Source organism: Procambarus clarkii, chromosome 19 (assembly GCF_040958095.1).
Source record: "Procambarus clarkii isolate CNS0578487 chromosome 19, FALCON_Pclarkii_2.0, whole genome shotgun sequence".
Taxonomy (NCBI): domain Eukaryota; kingdom Metazoa; phylum Arthropoda; class Malacostraca; order Decapoda; family Cambaridae; genus Procambarus; species Procambarus clarkii.
This window is the reverse complement of record NC_091168.1, coordinates 43,930,260-43,955,337: the sequence shown is the minus strand read 5'-3', so window position 1 is coordinate 43,955,337 and position 25,078 is coordinate 43,930,260. Positions and strand designations below refer to the sequence as shown.

At 44.0% G+C, this 25,078-nt stretch overlaps 1 protein-coding gene across 1 annotated transcript in view; it reads left to right on the top strand.

Moving 5' to 3' along the window:
- The first annotated feature begins 757 nt into the window (after positions 1-757).
- The window catches only part of LOC123757416 (uncharacterized), a 36,622-nt gene continuing 12,301 nt past the window's right edge, over positions 758-25,078 (top strand). The window contains exons 1-2 of the mRNA XM_045740967.2: positions 758-1,496; positions 20,535-20,935. Coding sequence (XP_045596923.2) covers positions 20,726-20,935 — 210 coding nt within the window. The 5' untranslated portion in view covers positions 758-1,496; positions 20,535-20,725. The remainder of the gene's footprint in view (positions 1,497-20,534; positions 20,936-25,078) is intronic.

The window sequence follows — 25,078 nt, the reverse complement described above, 5'->3', positions numbered from 1 at the left end:
CTGTGCTGAAGTATTGTTGACTGTTGCTGGAGTGTTGTTGACTGTTGCTGAAGTATTGTTGACTGTTGCTGAGTATGTTGACTGTTGCTGAGAATTGTTGACTGTTGCTGGAGTATTGTTGACTGTTGCTGGAATATTTTGACTGTTGCTGGAATATTATTGACTGTTGCTGAAGTATTTGACTGTTGCTGGAATATTATTGACTGTTGCTGGAATATTATTGACTGTTGTTGGAATATTATTGACTGTTGCTGAAGTATTATTGACTGTTGCTGAAGTATTATTGACTGTTGCTGGAATATTATTGACTGTTGCTGAAATTATTGACTGTTGTGGAATATTATTGACTGTTGCTGAAGTATTATTGACTGTTGTTGGAATATTATTGACTGTTGCTGAAGTATTATTGACTATTGCTGGAATATTATTGACTGTTGCTGGAATATTATTGACTGTTGTTGGAATATTATTGACTGTTGCTGAAGTATTATTGACTGTTGTTGGAATATTATTGACTGTTGCTGAAGTTTTGTGATAGAATAATTTTTCAGCAATATTGAGAATTGTTGCAGGAATATTGATAATAATTGTTAGGTAATTTCCAACTGCTAATTGAATATTGTCACTGAAGCGATTTCTTCCTACAGTTATTGTTCAATCATTTATTTTGTAGATATAATGAATTGTGAGCCTTATTCTTTGTACAATAATTGCCAAAAATATTGATATCTTTTCTTTTTTTTTGTTCACAGCGACGGTGCTGGGAGCAGAATGAAGTACATTTTAAGGAGATGGTGAAGGAGATCACGGCAGGAAACTTTTTAAACCTCTCTGTGAATATCCCGAACACTGTTTATGGGCACCAGCAGGATGCCACTGGTAGGACTCTACTCCACTGGGCAGCGGCGCTGGGCATGACAAAGGCGGTAAAGGCTCTCCTGGAGGAGTGCAGGGTATACGCTCACGTCATGACCTGGGCTGGCGAGACTCCTTGTGACCTGGCACTACAGGCAGGTCACCACCAGCTGGTCATATGGTCCGGTCTCCACCAGCTGTCATTACGGGTTGTAGAGCAGCAGTTGGTACAACGGACACAGATAATGCAAGGAGCTCTACATGCAGAGTACCAGCAGTTTATGTTCCTGGCGGGTCAATACCAGCTGAACAAGGATGTGCAGCTGGTAAATGTCAAAAACTCATTCTCAGATGTTGATTCACAAGAACAGCAGTACTATATCCTGTTGTTTGTCATCAGTCAGTGCGATGACGTCAGGTGGGCAGTGGACCTGCTAGAGAAAGGATCGCCGCTGGAACCAGTGGGAGGCTTGGCTATATCCGCCCTTTGCTCCGCCGTCACCAGTAACCGGCCCAGGATTGTGAGCCTCCTGGTGGCAGCAGGAGCACCGCTCAGCACCACCTCCCACGGCCTCAACCTGCTGACGTTGGCTTGGTGCTCCCCTGACGTCACTCCTCGGTTGCAAGCTATTATCACCAGTGTAAGTGACCTCACACCAACCAACACTTTTATCTTGCATCCTATCCACCACAATATTTTATTAATACCCTTTCTCCCATTGATATTCTTTAGTACTCTCCAGCTTGTTGAGTGTACCAGCAAGATACACTCCTCTCCCGCCTATAAAGAGTCATTCTCCCCCCACCTCCCTGGACACAGTCTAGAAGCTTCATAGTTTTATTTTTGGTTATGGTTAAGGAGAAGGATGAAACCAGGATTTTATGATGGTTACAAGTTGGGTAGAGGAGGGTAAGGAACCTGCCTGAGAGCCAAGATGGCTGACACATTCAGGCTCAGGAGGGAGCATCTCTAGGACAGTTTAAATTGTGAATGACAGGTTGTCGGGGTCACGACCAATGAGAACACGCCATCGCATTATGTGACGTGACATCAACGTTGGAGTCGTGAGCGCAGGAGGTAAGAAGCGTCACTATTTTGAACTATTCGTCGAGGACGGACATACATTTTGTCTCTCAGCAAGATGCGGTCTCCTTTTGACCATGTCGTAGCTCCGTCGATTAAGGCAGCGTCTGGGATGCTCTCGGACGCAGGTTCGAATTCTCGTCACGGCCCTTATAGATTTGTTCATTTGATGCATCACGCAATTGTGATTTCTGTGTGTAATGAAGTAAGGGTGAAGAGGGAGAACGGCCTATTGACATAGCTCGAGTGCATGGGGGGGAGTTGTGTAAAACCATGGTTTGTGCCTCGGAGAGGCTGCAGGATTCAGTAAGTTCAGTAGAACTTCGGTTTCAACTCCTTTTTGACCATGTCGTAGCTCAGTCGATTAAGGCAACGTCTGGGACGCTCTCGAGCGCAGGTTCAAATCCTCGTCACGGCCCTTGTGGATTTGTTCATTTGATGCATCACCCAATTGTGATTTATGTGTGTAATTTCGGTATTTGTCTTCTTACTTGTTCAAATTTTCTCTCGGCAACTTTATGATAGCACTCCAGTTTAACATGATTAAGTGAAGTTTGTTTACATAAATCCTCGCATTTATTATTTACAGCAGTGTATTCCTGCTGTAATTTATATATATATATGTAAATATTGCACTAATTAGTTTATGTTGATCCTAGATTTGATGAACCACTGGTTTATCCTAGCTTATTTGGTTCGAAGGACCATTCTTCGTGTTCTTCTGTTCGTTTCGTGTTCTTCTGTTCACATTCTCTGTGTGTGACTCGCCTCCCTCCTCCCTCAGATGGCGTTCCAAAAATATCTTCTGGTTCTATCTATGTTTTAAAGAATAAGGAGTCAAGCTATATTTCTGTTGTATTTATTTATAATCAGTCCAAGTGAATACTATTTTTTTTTTTTTTTTTTTTTTTTTTTTGAGAGATATATACAAGAGTTGTTACATTCTTGTACAGCCACTAGTACGCGTAGCGTTTCGGGCAGGTCCCTGGAATACGATCCCCTGCCGCGAAGAATCGTTTTTTCATCCAAGTACACATTTGACTGTTGCGTTAAACAGAGGTTACAGTTAAGGAATTGCGCCCAGTAAATCCTCCCCGGCCAGGATACGAACCCATGACATAGCGCTCGCGGAACGCCAGGCGAGTGTCTTACCACTACACCACGGAGACTGCTATTATATTAAGTTTAAACACTAGACTGGGGTTTAAAAGAAATGAGAGTTAATATTTACGTGTTTTTGATGACGTCATGAAATCCCATTCTCTTATTTTTACAACCCGTTCTCGCAAATTTAATAAGTCAATATTGACTTATTAAATATGTGCATAGGTGACATACTTAACATAATAGATACCCATAAAAAGATTCATAGAAAACACCGACCTTACCTAACCTTGTTAGTATCTTAAGATAAGCATCTTATTGCTTCGTAATTACAATTATTACCTAACCTATAATAGGTATAGGTTAAGTAACAATTGTAATTACAAAGCAATAAGATGCTTATCTTAATATACTAACAAGGTTAGGTAAGGTCGGTGTTTTCTATGAATCTTTTTAGGGGTATCTATTATGTTTAGTATATCACCTATGCACGTAGTTAATAAGTCAATATTGACTTTACGAATTTGCGAGAACGGGTTGTATTTTTAATGGGGAACTGTAGTATGTTAACATGTATGTGTCGGATTTCTGGCATGGAAGGATGTATGGGCGGTGGTCTCCTCTGAGTGGAACGATTTATGGTGGCGGTCTCACTGACTGGAAGGATGTATGGGTGGTGGTCTCATAGAGTGGAATGATGTATGGGTGGTTGTCTCCATGAATGGAACGGTGTAATGTGGTGGTCTCCTTCAGTGGAAGTATTGGTGTTGGTCTCCCTGAGTGGAAGAATGTATGGATGGCTGTCTCCCTGAGTGGAACGGTGTATTGTGGTGGTCTCCTTCAGTGGAAGGATGTATGGATAGTTGTCTCCCTGTGTAAAAGGATATATGGGTGGAGGTCTCCCTGAGTGGAAAGATTTATAGGTGTTAGTCTCATTGAGTGGAAGGATGTATAGGTGTTGGTCTCCATGAGTGGAAGGATGTATGGGGTAGTAGTCTCCCTGAGTGGAAGGATGTATGGGTAGTGCTCTCCCTGAGTGGAAGAGTGAATGGGTGGTGGTCTTCCTGAGTGGAAGGATGTACGGGTGGTGGTCTCCCTAGTGGAAGGATGTATGGGTGATGGTTGTTGGAAAGTTTCCAACACTAATACATCATTATTGTATTAACCCATAGTAATAACTAACACAACTAATATGTAGAATTAATTCAATTAACGTTCCCATAGTAAGGCATAATTTAGCCAGAAAATTCCCAGCCATCATGACGCCAAGCGCCGATTGCAAGCTTAAACCTGAAGTCTCCCACACTTGATGGAGATATATTGAGTTTAGTTAATTACTCTCTCTTTCTAAAGTTATTGTTCATTGTGAAAGAAATAACTATTTCGCATGCTTATGCGTACTGAACTCGACTATTTAACCAAATTAATTATTCCAATAAAATGTTACTGTGGCGTAAAATAAAAACACGTCAACCCTTCTCGTTCAATTTGTGTAATGTTAATTAGATCAATTGCCTTACGAGAAAAGGTATTATTATCCAATATATTTATTGGTGTGACAGTTCAAATTGTATTCCTTCCGTTCCCCAAATAATTAATAGTAAACTGAAATGGTTTACGTTCGGGATCGCTATGAGCGTCTCTGCGCATGCGTGACCAGGCATGGTGGGAGGAAGGAGACAGGACTCAAGCATAGGGCGTCGTTTAGTGGACACGTACATCCTTGACCCGCATCACTAAAGCTTTTACCCCTCCTACGGTTCTAAAACGCCTTTTCCTTGAGCACTTTTCTTCTCACTCCCACTCCGTTTCCGTCTTCACCGATGGGTCTAAGTCTGCGGACTGTGTTGGCTATTCTGTTGTTTTTCCTGATCGCACTTATATGTGTCGCTTACCTCCGGAGACTAGCATCTTCACAGCGGAACTTTATGCTATTCTCTCTGCTCTTCGTCTCCTGCTCTCTCGTTGTCAGTCTTCCTTTGTAGTTGATGTTGACTCTCGTAGTGCCCTCATTGCTCTCGGGTCCTTTAATCCGGTTCATCGAGTAGTTGTCGAGATCCAGCATTGGCTGTTTCTTGTTCACAGTAAATTTAAGTCGGTTGAGTTTTGTTGGGTTCCCAGCCATATTGGTGTGTCTTTAAATGAGCGTGCGGATGCTGCCGCCAAGGAAGCTGTCCACTCTTGTCCCATCTCTCGTAAAGGTATTCCATATTCCGACTTTTATCCGGTTATCCATTCCTCCATCCTTACCCGTTGGCAGGCTTCTTGGTCGTCTGTTACTGGTAACAAAAAACGTGTTCTTAATTATTGTGTTTCCTCGTGGCCGTCCTCCTTCCACCGTAACCGGCGTTGGGAAACGGCTCTGGCGAGGTTGCGTATTGGCCATACTCGCTTAATCCATGGTCACTTGATGGAGCGCCGCCCTGCTCCTTATTGTCCTAATTGCATTGTCCCTCTTAGGGTCGTGCATGTCCTTGAATGTCCTGACTTCCAGGACGAGCGTGTGTCTTGCTTTCCGACGGCCCCTCGCGGTCACCTGTCTCTCAATAGAATTCTTGGTGACTCGGATACTTTTTATATCGTTCGCCTTATGCGTTTTTGTTCTCGTATTGGCATCCTTGGTGATATTTAGCGCCCTCTGATTATTCCGCACATTTGATGGTGCTACATAGCCTTCCCGGTTTTGTGCCTTCTATTGATAATTACTTACTTGGTGCACACGTGCCTCCACAGACGGCAGCCATTAAACAAGATCACGTGGTCTAAAGTACTCAAACTGTTTAATTGCACGCCTACAAATATAGTCACGGCCCGTAATCACACGATGTATGAGTGGTGGTGTGCCTGAGTGGAAGGATGTATGGGTCCTCTTCTATCGAAGGATGTATGGGTGGTTGTCTCCCATAGTGGAAGCATGTATAGGTGGTGGTCTCTCTGAGTTGAAGGATGTAGTGGTTGTAGTCTGAGTGGAAGGATGTATGGGTAATGATCTCCCTGAGTGGAAGGATGTATGGGTTGTGGTCTCCCTTATTGAAAGACTGTATGGATCGTTGTCTCCCTGTGTAGAAGGATGTATGGGTGGTGGTCTCCCATACAGCCAATGGAATGTCAATGCAATGGAAGGATGTATGGGTGGTGGTCTCCCTGAGTGGAAGGATGTATGGGTGGTGGTCTCCCAGAGTGGAAGAGTGTATAGGTGGTGGTCTGCCTGAGTGGAAGGATGTATAGGTGGTGGTCTCTCTCAGTGTAAGGATGTATGGATGGTAGTCTCTCTCAGTGTAAGGATGTATGGGTGGTGGTGTCCCAGAGTGGAAGAGTTTCCTGAGTGGAAAATGTATGGGTTGTGTTCTCCTTGAGTGGAAAGATGTATAGGAGATGGTCTCCCTGAGTGGAAGGATGTATAGTTTGTTGTTCCCTTTTGTGCAATGGTGTATGGGTGGTGGTATCCTTGAGTGGAAGAATGTATGGGTGGTGGTCTCCCTGAGTGGAAGTATTTATGGGTAGTGTTCGGCATGAGTGTATGAGTGGTGGTCTCCCTAAATGGAAGGATGTATGAGTGGAGGTCTCTCTGAGTGGAAGGATGTGTGGGTGGTGGTGGCATACCTGAGTGGAAGGATGTTCCTTCCACTGAAGGAAAGTATTCCTTCAATTCAGCGAGTGGTCTCGCTGAATTGAAGAATGTGTGGGTGGTGGTCTCCCTGAGTGGAAGTATTTATGGGTAGTGGTCTCTGTTACGAACCCGATTCCATCGTCGGAGCATGGAGCAGCGACGTCAATGCCATCTGTGAGTCGGCTCCCGAAACCCCCACAAGTTGGACGACGCCATCTAGTGGTGACAGGATTATACCAGCAAGAGGCGCTAGATTCCAGTCCTAGTCAGCTTGAGAGGTAGCTGGTGCTGACCTCTGGTGAGGTGGTGCCTAGAAAATCAGCGCCATCTATTATAGGAGGAGTTGTATGTCTATGTCAGAGTACGTAAGTGATGTTTCCTAGTGTCCCATGTACTGACCAGTGTACTGATGACGTGTACAGAGCAGTATCCACAGAGTCGACGTTGGCCTGCTGTGGTACGAGGACAGTCAGTCTACCCAAGGCAGCCAATAGCTCTCTACTCCATTCTGCTTTACGGAAGCAGTGAGCCGCAGCGGGAAGAGCTGTGTTCTACTGTCTGCCTGTGAAGTGGCAGTGACAGAATTCGGCGTACCCGGGACTGGCTAACGGAAGAGACGACTGACAGTAAAGGGGCTACTGAGGAGTGTAACCAGCGAGTTGCAAGAAGCTCCTGCCAGGGTTCGCTACCCTTGTATTTGTACGTGAAGAGGCCCAGCAGCGCGAGGCTGATGTTCTCTGCCAGCACCAGGCTGGAGAGTGATTGTGGGCGTGCACGAAGAGCACCTAGTGACACTGTGTTTTGACTGGCCCGTGGCCAGGGTAGACTTGGTGTTTCCCAGTACTGGTTGAGGACGGTACTGTGTGTTGAGGAAACACGGTAGCTGACAAGACTGCGTCGATTGAGCATCGAGGAGCGTTTAGTGTCCTATGAGAGAGACACTTGTGTACATATTAAGTGTAGTAATACTTAATTTAGGATTATATATAAGGTGATGGGAAAGTGTTTATATGTGAATATATTGATAATTGATGAAGTGTCGTATTCAATGCACCTTCCCCATTGTGTTTTACTTGCATTACCGAGCTCACTCCTTGAAAGCCACTACTAACTTGGGGCCGGATACCAGAACTTTAGTTCCACCAGCAAAGAACCCGGTTGGGACCCATTGTGGCCATAACAGTCTCCCTGAGTGGAAGAATGTATGAGTGGTTGTGTCCCTGAGTGAAAATATGTATGGGTGGTCGTCTCCTTGAGTTGAAGGATATATGTGTGGAGCTCCAGGAGTGGAAGGATGTATGGGTGGAGGTCTCCCTGAGTGGAAGGATGTATGAGTAGTGGTCTCCCTAGTGGAAGGATGTATGGGTCGTGGTCTCCCTGAGCGGAAGGATGTATGGGTAGTGGTATCCTTCATTGGAGGGATGTATGGGTGGAGGTCTTTCTGAGTGGAAGGATGTATGGGTGGTGGTATGCTTGAGTGGAAGGATGTATGGGTTGGGGTCTCCCTAAGTTGAAGAGAGTATGGGTGGTTGTCTTCCTAGTGGAAAAATGTTTGGTTAGTGGTCTCACTGAGTGGAATGATACATGGGTGGTGGTTTCCTTGAGTGGAGGAATGTATAGGTGATGTTCTCCTTGAGTGGAAGGATGAATGGGTGGTGATCTACAGGAGTCGAAGGATGCATGGATTGTGGTCTCCTTGAGTGGAAGAATATATAGGTGATGGTCTCCTTAAGAAAAATTATATATAGGTGGTGGTCTACACTAGTAGAAGGATGTATGGTTTGTAGGGTTCCCTGAGGGAAAGGATGAATCTATTATGGTCTCCTTGAGTGGAAGGATGAATGGGTAGTGGTCTGACAAAGTGAAAGTTTGTATATGTGGCGATATCCATGAGTGGAAGGATGTATGGGTGGTGGTCTCCCTGAGTGGAAGGATGTATGGGTGGTGGTCTTCCTAAGTGGAAGAGAGTATGGGTAGTTTTGTTTCTAAGTGGAATGATATGTGTGGGTGTCTTCCTGAGGGGAAGGATAAAGGGGTTGTTGTCTCCCTGAGTGGAAGGAAGTATGGGTGGTGGTCCCCCTGAGTGTAATCATGAATAGGTGGTGGTCTCCTTGAGAAGAGGGATGTATAGGTGATGTTCTCCTTCAGTGGAAGGATGTATGGGTGGTTGTCTATAGGAGTAGAAGGATGTATGGTTGGTGGTCTCCCTGAGTGAAAGTATGAATGGGTTGTGGTCTCCCTGAGTGGAAGGATATATGGGTGGTCGTCTTCCTGAGTGGAAGGATATATTCGTGTGGTCTCCTTGAGTAAAAGAATGTATGGGTGGTGGTCTCCCTGTGTAAGGATGTATAGGTGTTGGCCTCCTTGAGTGGAAGTATGTATGAGTGATGGTCTTCTTCAGTGGAAGGTTGTATGGCGTTCGTTTTCGTGAGTGGAAGTATGTATAGGTGGTGTTCGATCTCAGCGGAAGCATGTTTGGGTAGGGGTCTCCCTGAGTGGAGGGATGTATGGGTGGGGGTCTCCAAGAGTTGAAGGATGTATGGTAATTATCTCCCAGAGTAGAATAATGTATGGGTAGTTATCTGCCTGAGTGGAAAGATGTATAGGGTGATGGTCTCTTTGTGTGGACGAATGCATGGGTGATGGTCTCCTTAAGTGACGGATGTCTGGGTGATAGTCTCTAGAAGTGGATGGATGGAATAGTGGAAGCCGACCAAAAGGGAAGAATGTGTGGTTGTGGTCTCCCTGAGATAAGTATATATGGGTTGTGGTCTCCCTGTATGGAAGGGTGTATGGGTGATGGTCTAACTGAATAGATGTATGGGTGGTTGTCTCCCTGATTGGAAGGATGTATGAGCGGTGGTCTCCCTGAGTAGAAGAATGTATGGGTGGAGTTCTCCTTGAGTGGAAGGATTTAAGGGTGGTGGTCTCCTTTACTGCAAGTATGTATGGGTGTTGGCCTCCCTGAGTGGAAGGATGTATGGGTTGTTGTGTCTGAGTGGAAGGATGTATAGGTGGTGGCCTTCCTGAGTGTAAGGATGTATGGGTGGTGGTCTCCCTATGTGGAAGGATGAATGAGTTTTGGTCTCCCTTAGTGGAAGGATGTATTGGATGTTGTCTTCCTGAGTGGAAGGATGAAAGGGTGGAGGTGGAGGTGAGTGGAAGTGGATGTGTACTCACCTACTTGTGCTTGCAGGGGTTGAGCTTTGTCTCTTTGATACAGCCTCTCAACCGTCAATCAACTGGTGTACAGATTCATGAGCCTACTGAGCTCTATCACACTTATATATGAAACTGTGTATGGAGTGAGTCTCCCCACATCACTTCCTAAAGCATTCCATTTATTAACTACTCTGATAGTGAAGAAATTCTTTCTAACGTCTCTGTGGCTCATCTGGGTACTATGTTTCCACCTGTGTCCCTTTGTTCGTGTTCCATCCGCGCTGTAGATTTTGTCTTTGTCCACCCTGTCAATTCCCTGGAGAATTTTGTAGATGGTTATCATGTCTCCCCTTACTCTTCTGTTTTTCATGCACGTGAGGTTCAGCTCCTTTAGCCTTTCCTCGTAGCTCATTCCTCTCAGTTCCGGGACGAGTCTGGTGGCATATCGCTGAATCTTCTCTAATTTTGTCTTGTGTTTAACTAGGTATGGACTCTTGAGGTTATCTTGAGATGATTTCTGGGCTTAGTGTCCCTGCGGTCTGGTCCTCGACCAGGCCTCCAACCCCAGGAAGCAGCCCGTGACAGCTGACTAACTCCCAGGTACCTATTTACTGCTAGGTAACAGGGGCATCAGAGTGAAAGAAACTCTGCCCATCGTTTCTCGCCGGCGCCCGGGATTGAACCCGGGACCACACGATCACGTGCCCAGTGTTCTGTCCGCTCAGCCACCGGCGCCCCTACCACCGACTCCTTGCTGGAGCTGCATATTTCAGGATTTGTCTGACATAAGTGGTATACAGGATCCTGAACGATTCCTTAAACAAGTTTCTAAAGGCAGTTCTTATGTAGGCCAACCTAGCAATGCCGCTGATGATATCCTTTTGATGTTGGCCTCTGGGGACAGGTTCGGTTTGATATCATCCCCCCAGATCTTTCTCTCTATTTGACTCTTGCAGGATTTCACCTCCCAGATGATACCATGAGTTCAGCCTTCTGCTTCCTTCGCTTCATTTCATTACTTTACACTTTCCTGAGTTGAACTTTAGCAGCCATTTTCTAGACCATTCCTCCAGTTTGTCCAGGTCATCCTGTAGTCTGTCTAGATGATGTAGTAGATGAAAGATGATGTAGTCTCATCTTTCTTGATACTTCTCATAATTTTTTCATCATCAGCATACATTGAGAGGAATGAGTCTATACCCTCCGAAATATCGTTTACATATATTAGAAACAGGATGGGACCAAGTACTGAGCCCTGTGGGACTCCGCTGGTGACATCTCGTCACTCTTATGTCCCCCCTCACAGTTACTCGCTGTTTCCTTTTGCTTAAAAACTCCCATATCCACTGAAGCACCTTCCCTTTTACTCCTGCCTGTTGCTCCAACCTTTTTATCAGCATTTTATGGGTTACTGTGCCAAAGGCTTTCTGGCAGTCCAAGAAAATGCATTCTGCCCACCCTTCTCTTTCCATCCTAATTTTTGTTGCCTGATCATAGAATTCAGTTAAACCTGTGAGGCATGATTTACCGTCTCTGAACCTATGCTGGTGATGCTTTACAAAGCTATTTCCCTCCAGATGCTTTATGAGCCTTTTTCCTCACGATTGTCTCCATCACCTTGCATGGTATAAAAGTTAGGGAAACTGGCCTGTAGTTTAATGGCTCTTGCCTGTCACTTTTCTTGAATATTGGGACTACGATAGCTGTCTTCCAACTTTCCGGTAGTTCTCCTATTTCCAGTGACCTGTTATACACCATAGAGAGTGGCACGCGTAGTGCTTCTGCACCTTCCTTTAGTATCTATGGTGAGATTCTGTCAGGCCTAACAGCCTTTGTCACATTCAGCTCCAACAGATTCCTTTTGACCTCATCACTGGTGAGGTCAAAATCCTCTAAGGTTGCTTGGTATGTCTCCTCCTCATTTAGTGCAGGGGCTTCTCCTTGTTCATTTGTGAAAACCTCCTGGAATCTCTTGTTGAGTTCTTCACACACCGCTTTGTCATTCTCTGTGTATCTGTTCTCCCCTTTTCTCAGTTTCATCACTTGTTCCTTCACTGCTGTTTTCCTCCTGATGTGGCTGTGGAGCAGTTTTTGTTGGGTCTTGGCTTAACTCCCGATGTCATTTTCATGCTGTCTCTCTGCTTCCCTCCCCACTCTGAGGTACTCATTTCTGGCCCTCTGGTATCTCTCCCTGCTCTCTGGTGTTCTGTTGTTCTTGTAGTTTTGCCATGTTCTTTTACGCAATTGCTTCGCTGCCGCACATTCCTGGTTGAACCACGGATTTTTCTGTTGCTTTTCATTTTTCACTTTTTGGACTGGGATAAACCTGTCTGCAGCCTCCTGACCCTTCTGAGTGACATAATCCATCATATCCTTTACAGTCTTGTCTATAAGTTCTGTTTCCCATGGTATTCCCCGTAGGAAGTTCCTCATCTCGTCATATTTTCCTCTTCGGTAATTTAGTCTTTTGCCTTCTGATCCCATCCATGGATAGATTATCTCTACCTCCACCAAGTACTCAAATGTCAATACACTGTGGTCAACCATTCCTATGGGAGCTTCACCTCTGACATCCCTTTTTTCTGACTCATTCAAGGTGAATATCAGGTCGAGTCTAGCTGGTTCGTCATTGCCTCTCAATCTTGTGGGTTCCCTTACGTGCTGGCTCAGAAAGTTCCTTGTTGCCACTTCCAAGAGTTTAGCTCTCCATGTATCTGCACTACCGTGTGGGTCCCCATTTTCCCAGTCTATTTTTCCAGGGTTGAAATCGCCCATCATTAAGAGTCTTGAGCCATTCCTGCAGGCAACTGAAGCTGCTCTCTATTATATAATTGGTTACCATGTTGTGCCTATCGAACTCCTGTATGGGTCTTCTTTTATTTAGGGGAGGGTTGTAAATGACTGCCACTATTATCTTAGGTCCACCCATTGTTATAGTTCCTATTATGTAATCTCTGAACTCGTCACAGCCCAGAATTTCCATCTCGTCAAAACTCCAGTCCTTCCTTATCAGCAGGGCCATTCCTCCACCTCCTCTCCCTTCCCTCTCTTTCCTTACTATATAGTAATTCTTTAGAAACATGGTGTCTGTTATGACTCGTGACAATTTTGTTTCTGTGAGTCCTATTTCATCTGGGTTTGCATCCTGCACCCTTTCCGCCTGTTTACTTGCTTTATTGGTAATCTCGTCGATGTTTGAGTACATTACCTTGAAGCTCACTTTCCCATATCCATTTTTACCCTCACTCCCCACAAGTGTAGGAAGTTGTTCAATGTGCATTTGATACTTGGGTAGGCTCATCTTCCTTTGAGGTAGTTGCCAGGGATTCAGGGGGAGGTGGGGGACGGAGGGCTTAGGTCTTGTCCAGGCCTGCTTGGGACAGGAAGAAGTCCTGGGGGTGAGGGGGCAGGGAGTGCTCGGAGAGAGGGCATGCCCTCCTGTGGTGTAGTTAACAGGGCTTTGGGGGAGGTGTAGTGGGGGATAGAGGGCTTAGGTCTTGCCTGGGCCTGCCTGGGGCAGGAAGAAGACCAGGGGCTGGGAAAGCAGGGGTTACTGGGGGTAGGGGAGCGGGAGGATTTGGGTATATGGTGGGCATTGTGCAGGGGCAAGGATGGGTTTGTGCTGGGAGTTGGGGGGGGGGGGATTGGGGTAGTGGGCTGGGGTGTTGCAGCCCCCTCTGGGGTTCCTGAATTGCTGGATTGGGGTTCCCCACTCCTCTCTGGGATTGCTGGGTTGGAGGCTGAGGTTACCTGGCTCCCTTCCCTCTCCTTATACCTTTTCCTTGCATCTGCTGCCCTTATTATCTCGTCCCTGGTCATGTCCCTCTGAAGGTATACCTTTTTGTAATTCCTTGCATATTTCAGTTTGCTCTTCTTTACTTGGATGTCCTCTTTGATGTCCTCGCTCCTGAATACTACCTTGATCAATCTCTTTTTGTCTCTGTTTTACTAGCCAATCCGGAAAAACTATTCTATGTCTCGTTCAGCCCCTTCCATTCCTATCTCCTATAGTATCCCTGACACTGTAGCTTTGTCGTTAGTCCTCCATTCTTCCCTTGTGGAATCCTCTTGTTCGTTGACACCTATCACTACTACAGCTCTTTTCCTTTCCATTAGCCGGCTTGTGCATCTAGCTGCCTCCTGTGAGGTTGCTGCTTTCATTACAACTTCCTTGACTGTGGTATGGCATCTGGGCTCTTCAGTATTTCAGCAAAGGTTGGACCAATTGTAGGAGGTCCCTGCCATTGCAACATCTCCTGGTAACTGGGCCAGAGTCTGAGGAGGGCCTGTTTTTAGGCTTTTTATCTCCTCTTGTGCTGCACTTAGTTCTTTCTGCAGCTATCTTATATTTTCCCTCAGGTCCTTCAATTCCTTACTGATTTCCATTCATGCCTTAGCAATTATCTCCATGTGCGACTCGACCTGTCATTCTCCTCCAACTTTGTTCTGTTATCTTACAATCCCCCTTGACCTGTGTGTGGTGTGTTTATGGGTGTGTGTGTGTTTATAGGTGTGTGTGTGTGTGTGTTTATGGGTGTGTGTGTGTTGTGTGTGTGTGTGTGTGTACTCACCTATTTCTGCTTGCGGGGGTTGAGCTCTGGCTCTTTGGTCCCGCCTCTCAACTGTCAATCTACTGGTGTACAGATTCCTGAGCCTACTGAGCTCTATCATATCTACATTTGAAACTGTGCATGGAGTCAGCCTCCACTACATTACTGCCTAATGCATTCCATCCGTTAACTACTCTAACACTGAAAAAGTTCCTTCTAACGTCCCTGTGGCTCATTTGGGTACTCAGTTTCCACCTGTGTCCCCTTGTTCGCGTCCCACCAGTGTTAAATAGTTTATCCTTGTTTACCCGGTCGATTCCCCTGAGGATATTGTAGGTTGTGATCATGTCTCCCCTTACTCTTCTGTCTTCCAGTGTCGTAAGGTGCATTTCCCACAGCCTTTCCTCATAACTCATGCTACTTAGTTCTGGGACTAGTCTAGTGGCATACCTTTGGAGTTTTTCCAGCTTCGTCTTGTGCTTGACAAGGTACGGGCTCCATGCTGGGGCCCGCATACTCCAGGATTGGTCTTACATATGTGGTATACAAGATTCTGAATGATTCCTTACACAGGTTCCTGAACACTGTTCTGATGTTAGCCAGCCTCGCATATGCCGCAAACGTTATTCTTTTTATGTGGGCTTCAGGAGACAGGTTTGATGTGATATCAACTCCTAGATCTTTCTCTCTGTCCGTTTCATTAAGTACTTCATCTCCTATTCTGTATCCTGTGTCTGGCTTCCTGTTTCCACTGCCTAGTTTCATTACTTTGCTTTTACTCGGGTTGAACTTCAACAGCCATTTGTTTGACCATTCACTCAGTCTGTCTAGGTCATCTTGTAGCCTCCTACTATCATCCTCTGTTTCAATCCTCCTCATACGTTTTGCATTATCAGCAAACATTGAGAGAAACGAATCTATACCCTCTGGGAGACCATTTACATACATCAGAAACAGTATAGGTCCAAGGACTGACCCCTGCGGGACTCCACTCGTAACGTCTCGCCAATGTGAGACCTCACCCTCTAACACAGACTCGTTGTGTCCTGTTGCTTAGGTACTCCTCTATCCAATGGAGTACCTTCCCTTTAACTCCAGCCTGCATCTCCAGCTTTTTCACTAGCCTCTTGTGTGGTACTGTATCAATGGCTTTCTGACAATCCAAAAATATGCAGTCTACCCACCCTTCTCTTGCTTGCCTTATTTTTGTTGCCTGGTCGTAGAATTCAAGTAACCCTGTGAGGCAGGACCTGCCATCCCTGAACCCACGTTGATACTGTGTTACAAAGTTCCTTCGCTCCGGATGTTCCACTAGTTTTTTCTCACAATCTTCTCCATCAGCTTGCATGGTATGCAGGTTAGGGACACTGGCCTGTAGTTCAGTGCCTCCTGTCTATCCCCTTTCTTGTATATCGGGACTACGTTAGCTGCTTTCCAAATATCTGTCAGTTCCCCTGTTGCCAGTGATTTGTTATACACTATGGAGAGTGGTAGGCACAGTTTCTTGCTCCTTCCTTTAGAACCCAAGGGAGATTCCATCTGGGCCCATAGCCTTTGTCACATCCAACTCTAGTAAACACTTCCTTACTTCCCCGCTGGTAATCTCAAACTCTTCCAGTGGTTCCTGGTTAGCTATTCCCTCCCTTACCTCTGGAATTTCTCCTTGCTCTAAGGTGAAGACCTCCTGGAATTTCTTATTCAATTCCTCACACACTTTCTTGTCATTTGTAGTGAATCCTTCCGCCACTATCCTTAATTTCATAACCTGTTCCTTTACTGTTGTTTTTCTCCTGATGTGGCTATGCAACAATTTAGGCTGATTCTTTGCCTTGCTTGCGATGTCATTTTCGTATTGTCTTTCTGCCTCTCTTCTCATCCTGACATATTCATTCCTGGCATTCTGGTATCTTTCTTTGCTCTCCAGTGTCCTGTTATTTCTATAGTTTCTCCATGCCCTTTTACTTTGCTGCTTAGCTAGCCTACATCTCTGATTAAACCATGGGTTTCTCATTTTCATTTCTCTGTTTTCCTTTTGGACTGGGACAAACTTGTTTGCTGCGTCCTTGCACTTCTGTGTGATGTAATCCATCATATCTTGGGCCGTCTTTCCCCTGAGCTCTGTTTCCCATGCTATATCTATGTATATCTATAAAACTAATACCAAGCTGAAACTCTTCAGCTACTTTTTCGTATTTTAACTTAAATCCAAAGCTAATTATTATATTAGGAACACAGTACACTGTGTATGACTGACTTTAAGAGGCACTTACCTCCAAGTCAGCATCCCAAAACACAAGTAGATGATTTATAGAGCGATGTCCACCTTAATTGTTGTCGTCCCTGTAGGCCAGAGCTCCTCTCCACGTGATGGTCCAATTGTTCCCTCATCACCACTGCTCGCTGGTGCCACTGTCTTGCCACAAACTCGTTCTTTTTCATTTTTTCTTATCTAACGTTATAAGAATTCACTATGATACGCTATCACTGCGTTGCTGTACCTTAATAGGATTAAAACTATGTTTTGGCTCACTGGTACGTAAATCCGAGAATACTGAACTAATTCGCGGACTGCCGTCCCACACTTGTGTCTTCCCTGGCTGACTGACTTTGTGCATGGATGGTTGTCTCCCCGAGTGGAAAGATGTGTTGGTGGTGGTCTCCCTGAGGGGAATGATGTATAGGTGCTCGTCTTCATGAGTGGAAGGATGTATGGGTAGTGGTCTCCCTGATTGGACGGATGTATGGGGGGTGGTCACCTTCAGTGGGACGGATGTATGGGGGGTGGTCTCTTTGAGTGGAAGGATGCTTAGGTGGTAGTTTCCCTGATTGGAGTGATGTATAGGTGGTAGTCTCCTTGAGTGGAAAACGTATGGGTGGTGATCGCCTTGAGTGGAAGGATGTAGGGTGGTAATCACCTTGAGTGGAAGGGTGTTTGGATTGTGGTCTCCCTGAGTGTAAGGATGTATGGGATGTGGTCTCCCTGAGTGGAAGGATGTATGGGTGTTGGTCTTCTTGAGAGGATGGATGTATGGGTAGTGATCGCCCTGAATGAAAGAATGTAGGATGATAGTGGTCTCCTGGAGTGGAAGGATATGTGGGTGGTGGTCTTTCTGAGTGGAAGGATGTATGGATTGTGATTTCCCGTGTGGAAGGATATATCTATGGTGATCTCTTTGAGTGGAAGGATGTATGGGTGGTGGTCTTCCTAGTGAAAGGATGTATGGGTAGTTTTCTCCCTGGAGTGGAAGGATGTATGGGTGGTGGTCTCCCTGAGTGGAAGGATGTATAGGTAGTTGTCTCCCTGAGTGAAAGAGTGTAAGGGTGGTGGTCTCCTTGAGTGAAATGTTGTATGTGTGGTAGTCTCGCTGAGTGGAAGGATGTATGGGTGGTGGTCTCCTTGAGTGAAAGGATATATGGGTGGTGGTCTCCCTGAGTATAAGGATGAATGGGTGGTGATCAGTAGTTAAATATGTGACTAGAACCATCCTAACACCTCAGCAGGTGGGCCGAGTGTGGCCCCCCAATGCTCCAGGATCGAACTCGGTCCTATTCAAAAGTGAGTTGGTGGGGGGGGGAGGTGAGACGGGTACCGTCAGGGCGGACGTTGTGGGTCACAGGGTAAAAGGGGTATGTAGGGCTAAGATGGGAGGGTGGGACAAGTATGGGAAGAGGTGTACATCAAGAAAGGTTAAGAGAGTGGAGAGGGGGGAGGGTGACACATGAAGTAGGGCGGGTAACGTCAGGCGGGACGTTGTGGGTCATGTAGGGTAAAAGGGGGTTGGACAAGTAGAAGTAAGGGAACAGGAAACGCGGGGACATGATCCCAAAACGCGTGGACGTAATGCAAAATGAGTGGACAGGATGCAAAACACCAGGCATATGTGCCAGTGTATTCACTATCACTGTCTATTCGGAGGATGGGTTGGCTCACAGCACCGGATATGGAAGTCTCTTCGGACTCTTCGGACGAGGAAATTTCAGTTGGGACCACATCTTCACACCATCGATTCAACACATTGGGTTGAATTAGAATTTCCAATGATGAGTTGAGTAACAGTTAGTGAGTTGAAGAAAAGATTTTCAGCTATCTATCCAATGCATTGGGATTCCACTGGGTGGGTGGTGGCCGAGTGGACAGCGCTCTAGACTTGTTGACCTAGGGACTAGGGTTCGATCTCCTGGCACCTCCGGAAAAACAAATGGGCAGAGTTTCCTTCACCCTGATGCTCCTGTTACCTAGCAGTAAATAGGTACCTGGGAATTAGGTAACAGTTAATTGATTGACAGTTGAGCGGCAGGCCGAAAGAGCAGAGCTCAACCCCCGCAAACACAACTAGGTGAATACATACAATTCAGAGGACTTCTTACTCGAGGCCTCCCCAGCACATTCGAACGACATCTATGTCAATCCGAAGCAAGCCAACATCGAACGTGAAGTTGAAGAACACGACGTCTTATAAAACACGGACCACACCTGCAGAAATAAGAAATCTGAAGAAATACAAACCAAGAATTAAGTAACAATAAGTCGAGTACCACCACCAATGGGAAGACGCTTCTAGTAAATCAAACCCATCACTACACCTACTTATTTCAGTTAATTTCAACATTAACTGCAAGACCAACTCCAAGATCAATACCTTATGCTAACCCCATGGTGGATAGGCCACCGAACTTACCAGCCGCCTCATTCGCCATCCAAAACCTTTTTCAGAATTTAAGTTCCTCATCCTTCTTCCTCTCCCCATTCTTCTCCAAGCTCTGTGGACATCAAATTCAAATTCACTAGCTTCTCTCACCTTTGTAACGGAAAACTTGCATTTCTCAAAAGTCTGCAACTCCGGCAACAAATATGTTCTCTGGGCCTGAAAGTTTTGTGTATTTTTGGTGATTACAATAAGATGTTACCTGGGCTAAAATTATAGCATTTTTAAACGTTTTGAAATAATTATGAGCATGGTAATCCTGTGTCATATTATAGGAGAAATGAATGATGACATGTGGGACTGACACTCCATCTCCAGTGCACATGTTTGCTCAGTCTACCCTCCCCAAGTAGCTTCTAAAACTGTTAATACTTTCTGGACGAAATTTTTTTATTCAAAGAGCGCTTTCTCGTACCTAAGGTTTCTTCAATGTTTAACGCAATTTAATTTTATTATATAAATGATATTGATTTATATATCTGTATTAGCTACCACTAACTCAACAATATGATTTTCCTGTGTTGTCTTCATAATATATTGATGATTTGGTTTCTGCATTATTTCAAGTTTCTGTGATAATAATATCAAATATGTTTGGTCACACAGGTAGCAGGGATCAGCCACTGGCTACCACAGTACTGATACCACTCTACCATCGGTTGTCTGTGTTGGTTGGTCCGAGAGCTCACATGCTGCCACATGAGCACCATGACCAACCGACTGTCAGCAACACTCATGCTGCATTTTGGTCATGGATTTTCATTAAATCCTGCCACATACTTCAATTATGCCTAATTTACAATTATGAAAAAAAAAGTTTGAATGATCCCCAAGCTGTTAATGATCATATATTCACATTACAACTCATGAGTGTCATTACTTTATAGGATATAAATAGTGTTATGCATATTCTTATTTGGCATGATATGGACATTTGAGAATGGACATAACATACTTTTTCTTGGAATAACAAATTTCTTTGTATAGAATATTTCTTGGAATAATGTTCTATAAAACAGTAATTTGGTTTTAGTCATTCCATCCAGGTTTGTTGTGAAACAACAACAACACTCACTCACTGAGCACTCAAGAGCATTTAGCACTCATGGCTAATTTTTACTTTACAGTAATATCTGTACAATTGAAAATTTCCTAAAGAGTTCTGCAAACAGATGAAAATCTGTATCTAAAAAAAGTCAAACTTCATGTGTTTTTACCTATGTTATCTACGATTTATGACGAGTTGGAAATTATTTTTAACATTACTAAAATACACATATATGTAAAAGTCACGCTATTTTTTGTATTTTAGTTAGATTAAAATATAATGTAATTCGCGGTGCATTCACATAATATATGGTTTCTAAATGCACAGCTAATGTAATCAATACAGCATAAGTGTGAAGTATAATTACAGCTAGTTCCTCTATTGTTCTCTTTCATAAATATAAATTTATTCACAGGTGTTCCTGAATGTATTACAACATGAACATGAAGCAATCAAAGATCTGCCAGACCTTGACAGAGGTGTTCACCACCTCATATCCACCATAAAAGGTGAGAAGCCTTGGCTAGCACGCTGGCCTAGAAACGAGTCAGTGATGAGTCTGACAAAGCTCATGGTCCAAGCTGCTCGTGCCAATTGTACATTGACATGCAGCTTCCTCTACCTGGCTGGTGCTCAGGCTTCTTTGTGTTCCAAGACCAGTGTGAGTCCCTCTTCACGCTGCACTGGAGACTAAGCACTGGAAGTTGGCTGGACAGATGGTTGAAGACCATGAGAGGCTGTCTGTATGTCGCTGACTCCACAGGTCGACTGCCCACAACCCTCCTGCCTTCAGACAACCGCCAGTCCCTTGAAATGGTCAGTGATGCTCCCTGCTGTATATTTCAACAGAAGTAGTCAAAAGAAGCTTAACCGTTGTCAAATTTAGGAAGTTCGATAATATGAATGTATTCTTAGTCTGTTATAAACAAAAATAAGTTAAAAAGATGCAAAAATAAAATTTTCCATGACATAGTCCAAACATGCTAAAAAAGCATGATTAATGATTAAATAATTAATATTAAATAATGGTAATTATTATATATTGTAAATTATTATTATTACACACACACACACACATATATAATATAATATATATATATATATATATATATATATATATATATATATATATAATATATTATATATATATATATATATATATATATATATATATTAGTATATTTTGGTAGCAGTCTTTCCTGTAGACATATATTATTAAATATGACCGAAAAAGTAAGATTAATAATTCTAACAACGAATTTTCTCAATCTTTCGTACATTTCTTTGTCACTGTTGGAGGTAATTCAAAAATCAATTCTCCAAAATTCATTTTTATTTCTAGTCTGACGCGACACTTGAGCGCGTTTCGTAAAACCTTATTACATTTTCAAAGACTCTAGTTAACACATACACAACTGAATAGAACTTACACATCTCCGATTTTGTTTATATCTACATTTGAGTGAGGTGGTATTTAATAAGGTATTAATTTCATCAACACAAGCCGGAACATGAAACAATGGGTATTGAATAGAAGTGATTGTTGAAAGCCTATTGGTCCATATTTCTTGATGCTTCTATATTGGAGAAGAGTCTTGAGGTGGGTAGTATATAGTTGTGCATTAATTGGCTGTTGATTGCTGGTGTTGACTTCTTGATGTGTAATGCCTCGCAAACGTCAAGCCGCCTGGTATCACTGTATCTATCGATGATTTCTGTGTTGTTTACTAGGATTTCTCTGGCGATGGTTTGGTTGTGGGAAGAGATTATATGTTCCTTAATGGAGCCCTGTTGCTTATGCATCGTTAAACGCCTAGAAAGAGATGTTGTTGTCTTGCCTATATACTGGGTTTTTTGGAGCTTACAGTCCCCAAGAGGGCATTTGAAGGCATAGACGACGTTAGTCCTCTTTAAAGCATTCTGTTTTGTGTCTGGAGAGTTTCTCATGAGTAGGCTGGCCGTTTTTCTGATTTTATAGTAAATCGTCAGTTGTATCCTCTGATTTTGTCTGTAGAGATAACGTTTCTATTAACAATATCTTCAGGACCCTTTCCTCCGTTTTATGAGCTGTGGAAAATAAGTTCCTGTAAAATAGTCTAATAGGGGGTATAGGTGTTGTGTTGGTTGTCTCTTCAGAGGTTGCATGGCGTTTCACTTTCCTTCTTATGATGTCTTCGACGAAACCATTGGAGAAGCCGTTGTTGACTAGGACCTGCCTTACCCTACAGAGTTCTTCGTCGACTTGCTTCCATTCTGAGCTGTGGCTGAGAGCACGGTCGACATATGCGTTAACAACACTCCTCTTGTACCTATCTGGGCAGTCGCTTTTGGCATTGAGGCACATTCCTATGTTCGTTTCCTTAGTGTAGACTGCAGTGTTGAAACCTCCGCTCTTTTCCATGACTGTTACATCTAGAAAGGGCAGCTTCCCATCCTTTTCCATCTCTTAAGTGAAACGCAGCACGGAACTCCGCTCAAATGCCTCCTTCAACTCCTGCAGATGTCTGACATCAGGTACCTGTGTAAAAATGTCGTCAACATACCTGCAGTATATGGCCGGTTTCATGTTCATGTCGACTAAGACTTTTTGCTCGATGGTACCCATGTAGAAGTTTGCAAACAGGACACCTAGGGGAGAACCCATGGCGACCCCATCTACTTGCTTATACATGTGCCCATCCGGGCTCAAGAAGGGTGCCTCTTTAGCACAAGCTTGGAGTAGTTTCTTTAGGATATTTTCTGGTATGTCAAGGGGAGTACAGGCTGGATCATGATACACTCTGTCGGCTATCATCCCGATTGTTTCATCCCGATTGAAACTATTGTTTCCGATTGTGTTAAAATTATTAATCTTACTTTTTCGGTCATATATAATAATATATGTCTACAAGAAAGACTGCTATCAAAATATACTAATATATATATATATATATATATATATATATATATATATATATATATATATATATATATATATATATATATATATTGTGACGGAAAAATGAAGGAGTGTAGATGTTCGGCAGTCCTCCTAATGGCTGGTGTCAATGCCTATCACGTTAAAGAAAAAAAAGATCGACTGCATGGCTGTTGTCTGTGGTAAAGTAAGGGAATACACGCAAAACACATAGTATGAATAATGAAACTTTAACTCAATTGAAAGCAAATTAAAAACAAAGACAATTCCTTGGCTATGTACAGTGCAAACAAACAAGTCAAAAAATATAACAAAAATTAAGAACAGGGATGACGTTACTCTATAATATAAAGACAAAATGAAATAAGCAGGTGCTGAGAATAAAGCGCTAGCTGAGAAACATCCACCTGATAGACAGAGCGTATATCAGTTAGTTGTTCACAGCATGAGAGCACAAGATATTCTTACTTCAATGACTGGTTCAAGCCCAGATATCGACTAAGTAGAGGGCGTTACGGTGTAGAGGTGCAGGTGTGCAGTCGGCGGGTCACCAATCAGAAGCAGGCAGGCTGGGAATGGTAGTTTGCTGGATGACGGTGGCGAGCCGGCATGGAGGGAGTGTGGAGTAGGGGGGAGTTTAGGGTACGCTTGCCTCCTGGTCAAAACGTTTTGTGCTACTGGTAGACGTATCTTGAAGGTAGCATCTTATTGTTGTATATATATATATATATATATATATATATATATATATATATATATATATATATATATATATATATATATATATATATATATATATAAAGTAACTTTATGTAGGGAAGAGCAGGCTCAATCTCTCTTGAAAGAGATTATCGTCACAACTCTCCCCCAAAGCCTGCTCTAATGGGTGAAGTTACGTCTTCAGATTGTAGAGTGGTAGGTGTAGCGGCCTCTACCTCATAGACTCTGGATAGGGCGTCTGCTATGATGTTGTCAGAACCCTTAATGTAGAAGATCTCCAGGTTGAAATTCTTCAGATACAAAGCCCATCGTAGACGTCGTTGATTGTTGAATTGGGCTTACTGCAAGAAGCGTAGGGGATTGTGGTTCGAGTAGATGGTGGAAGACCGAGCACCTTGTAGGTAAGATGCAAAGTGCTTTAAGTTCAGGACGATGGAGAGGAGTTCCTTTTTGATAGTGCTGTAGTTCTTCTGGTGTGTTTTTAACTTGTAGCTGTAGTAGCTAACAGGTAGAACCTCCTCGCCTGTTTGTTGCATCAGGACTCCCCCGATGCCGGTACCACTGGCGTCGACATGGAGGATGAAAGGCTTCGTGATATCTGGCGAGGCGAGAATGGGATTAGAACAGAGCAGAGATTTAAGTTGTTCAAAAGCAATGGTTTGCTGAATGGTCCAATTGATACCGTTGCTTGGGGCTGGTTAAAGTGATCAATGGTGTCGCTACCGTACTAAAATTCTTCACAAACCTACGGTAGTAGGAGACAAGACCAAGGAAGCGCAGGAGCTGCTTCCTGGTGGTAGGCTGTGGGTAATGCTGGATGGCTTGAGTGTGTATGTTTAACGGAGCTAGGCTGCCACTCCCTATCACATGACCAAGATAACGCACTTTACCTTTAGCAAAGGTGGACTTGCCCAAGTCGATGGTGAGGCCGGCTGTCAGGAGCTTGGCGAACAATCATTGCAGCTGGAGCAGATGTTCGTTCCAGGTGTTAGTTGCCACAACGATATCATCCAAGTAGGCGTAGGTGTTATCTAAGCCCTGGATGACGCGGTTGACAGCTCGCTGGAAGGTGGCCGGGGCATTACATAGTCAAAATGGAAGGCGTTCATATCTGTAAAGGCCAAAAGGAGTGGTCAAGGCAGATATTTCCTTAGCTCGCTCTGTCAAACATACTTGGTAGTATCCCTTGAGTAAGTCTAGTTTGGATAAATGAACAAATCCACAAGGGCCGTGGCGAGGATTCGAACCTGCGTCCGGGAGCATCCCAGACACTGCCTTAATCGACTGAGCTGTGACAGGGTAAAAGGGTTGAAACCTAAGTT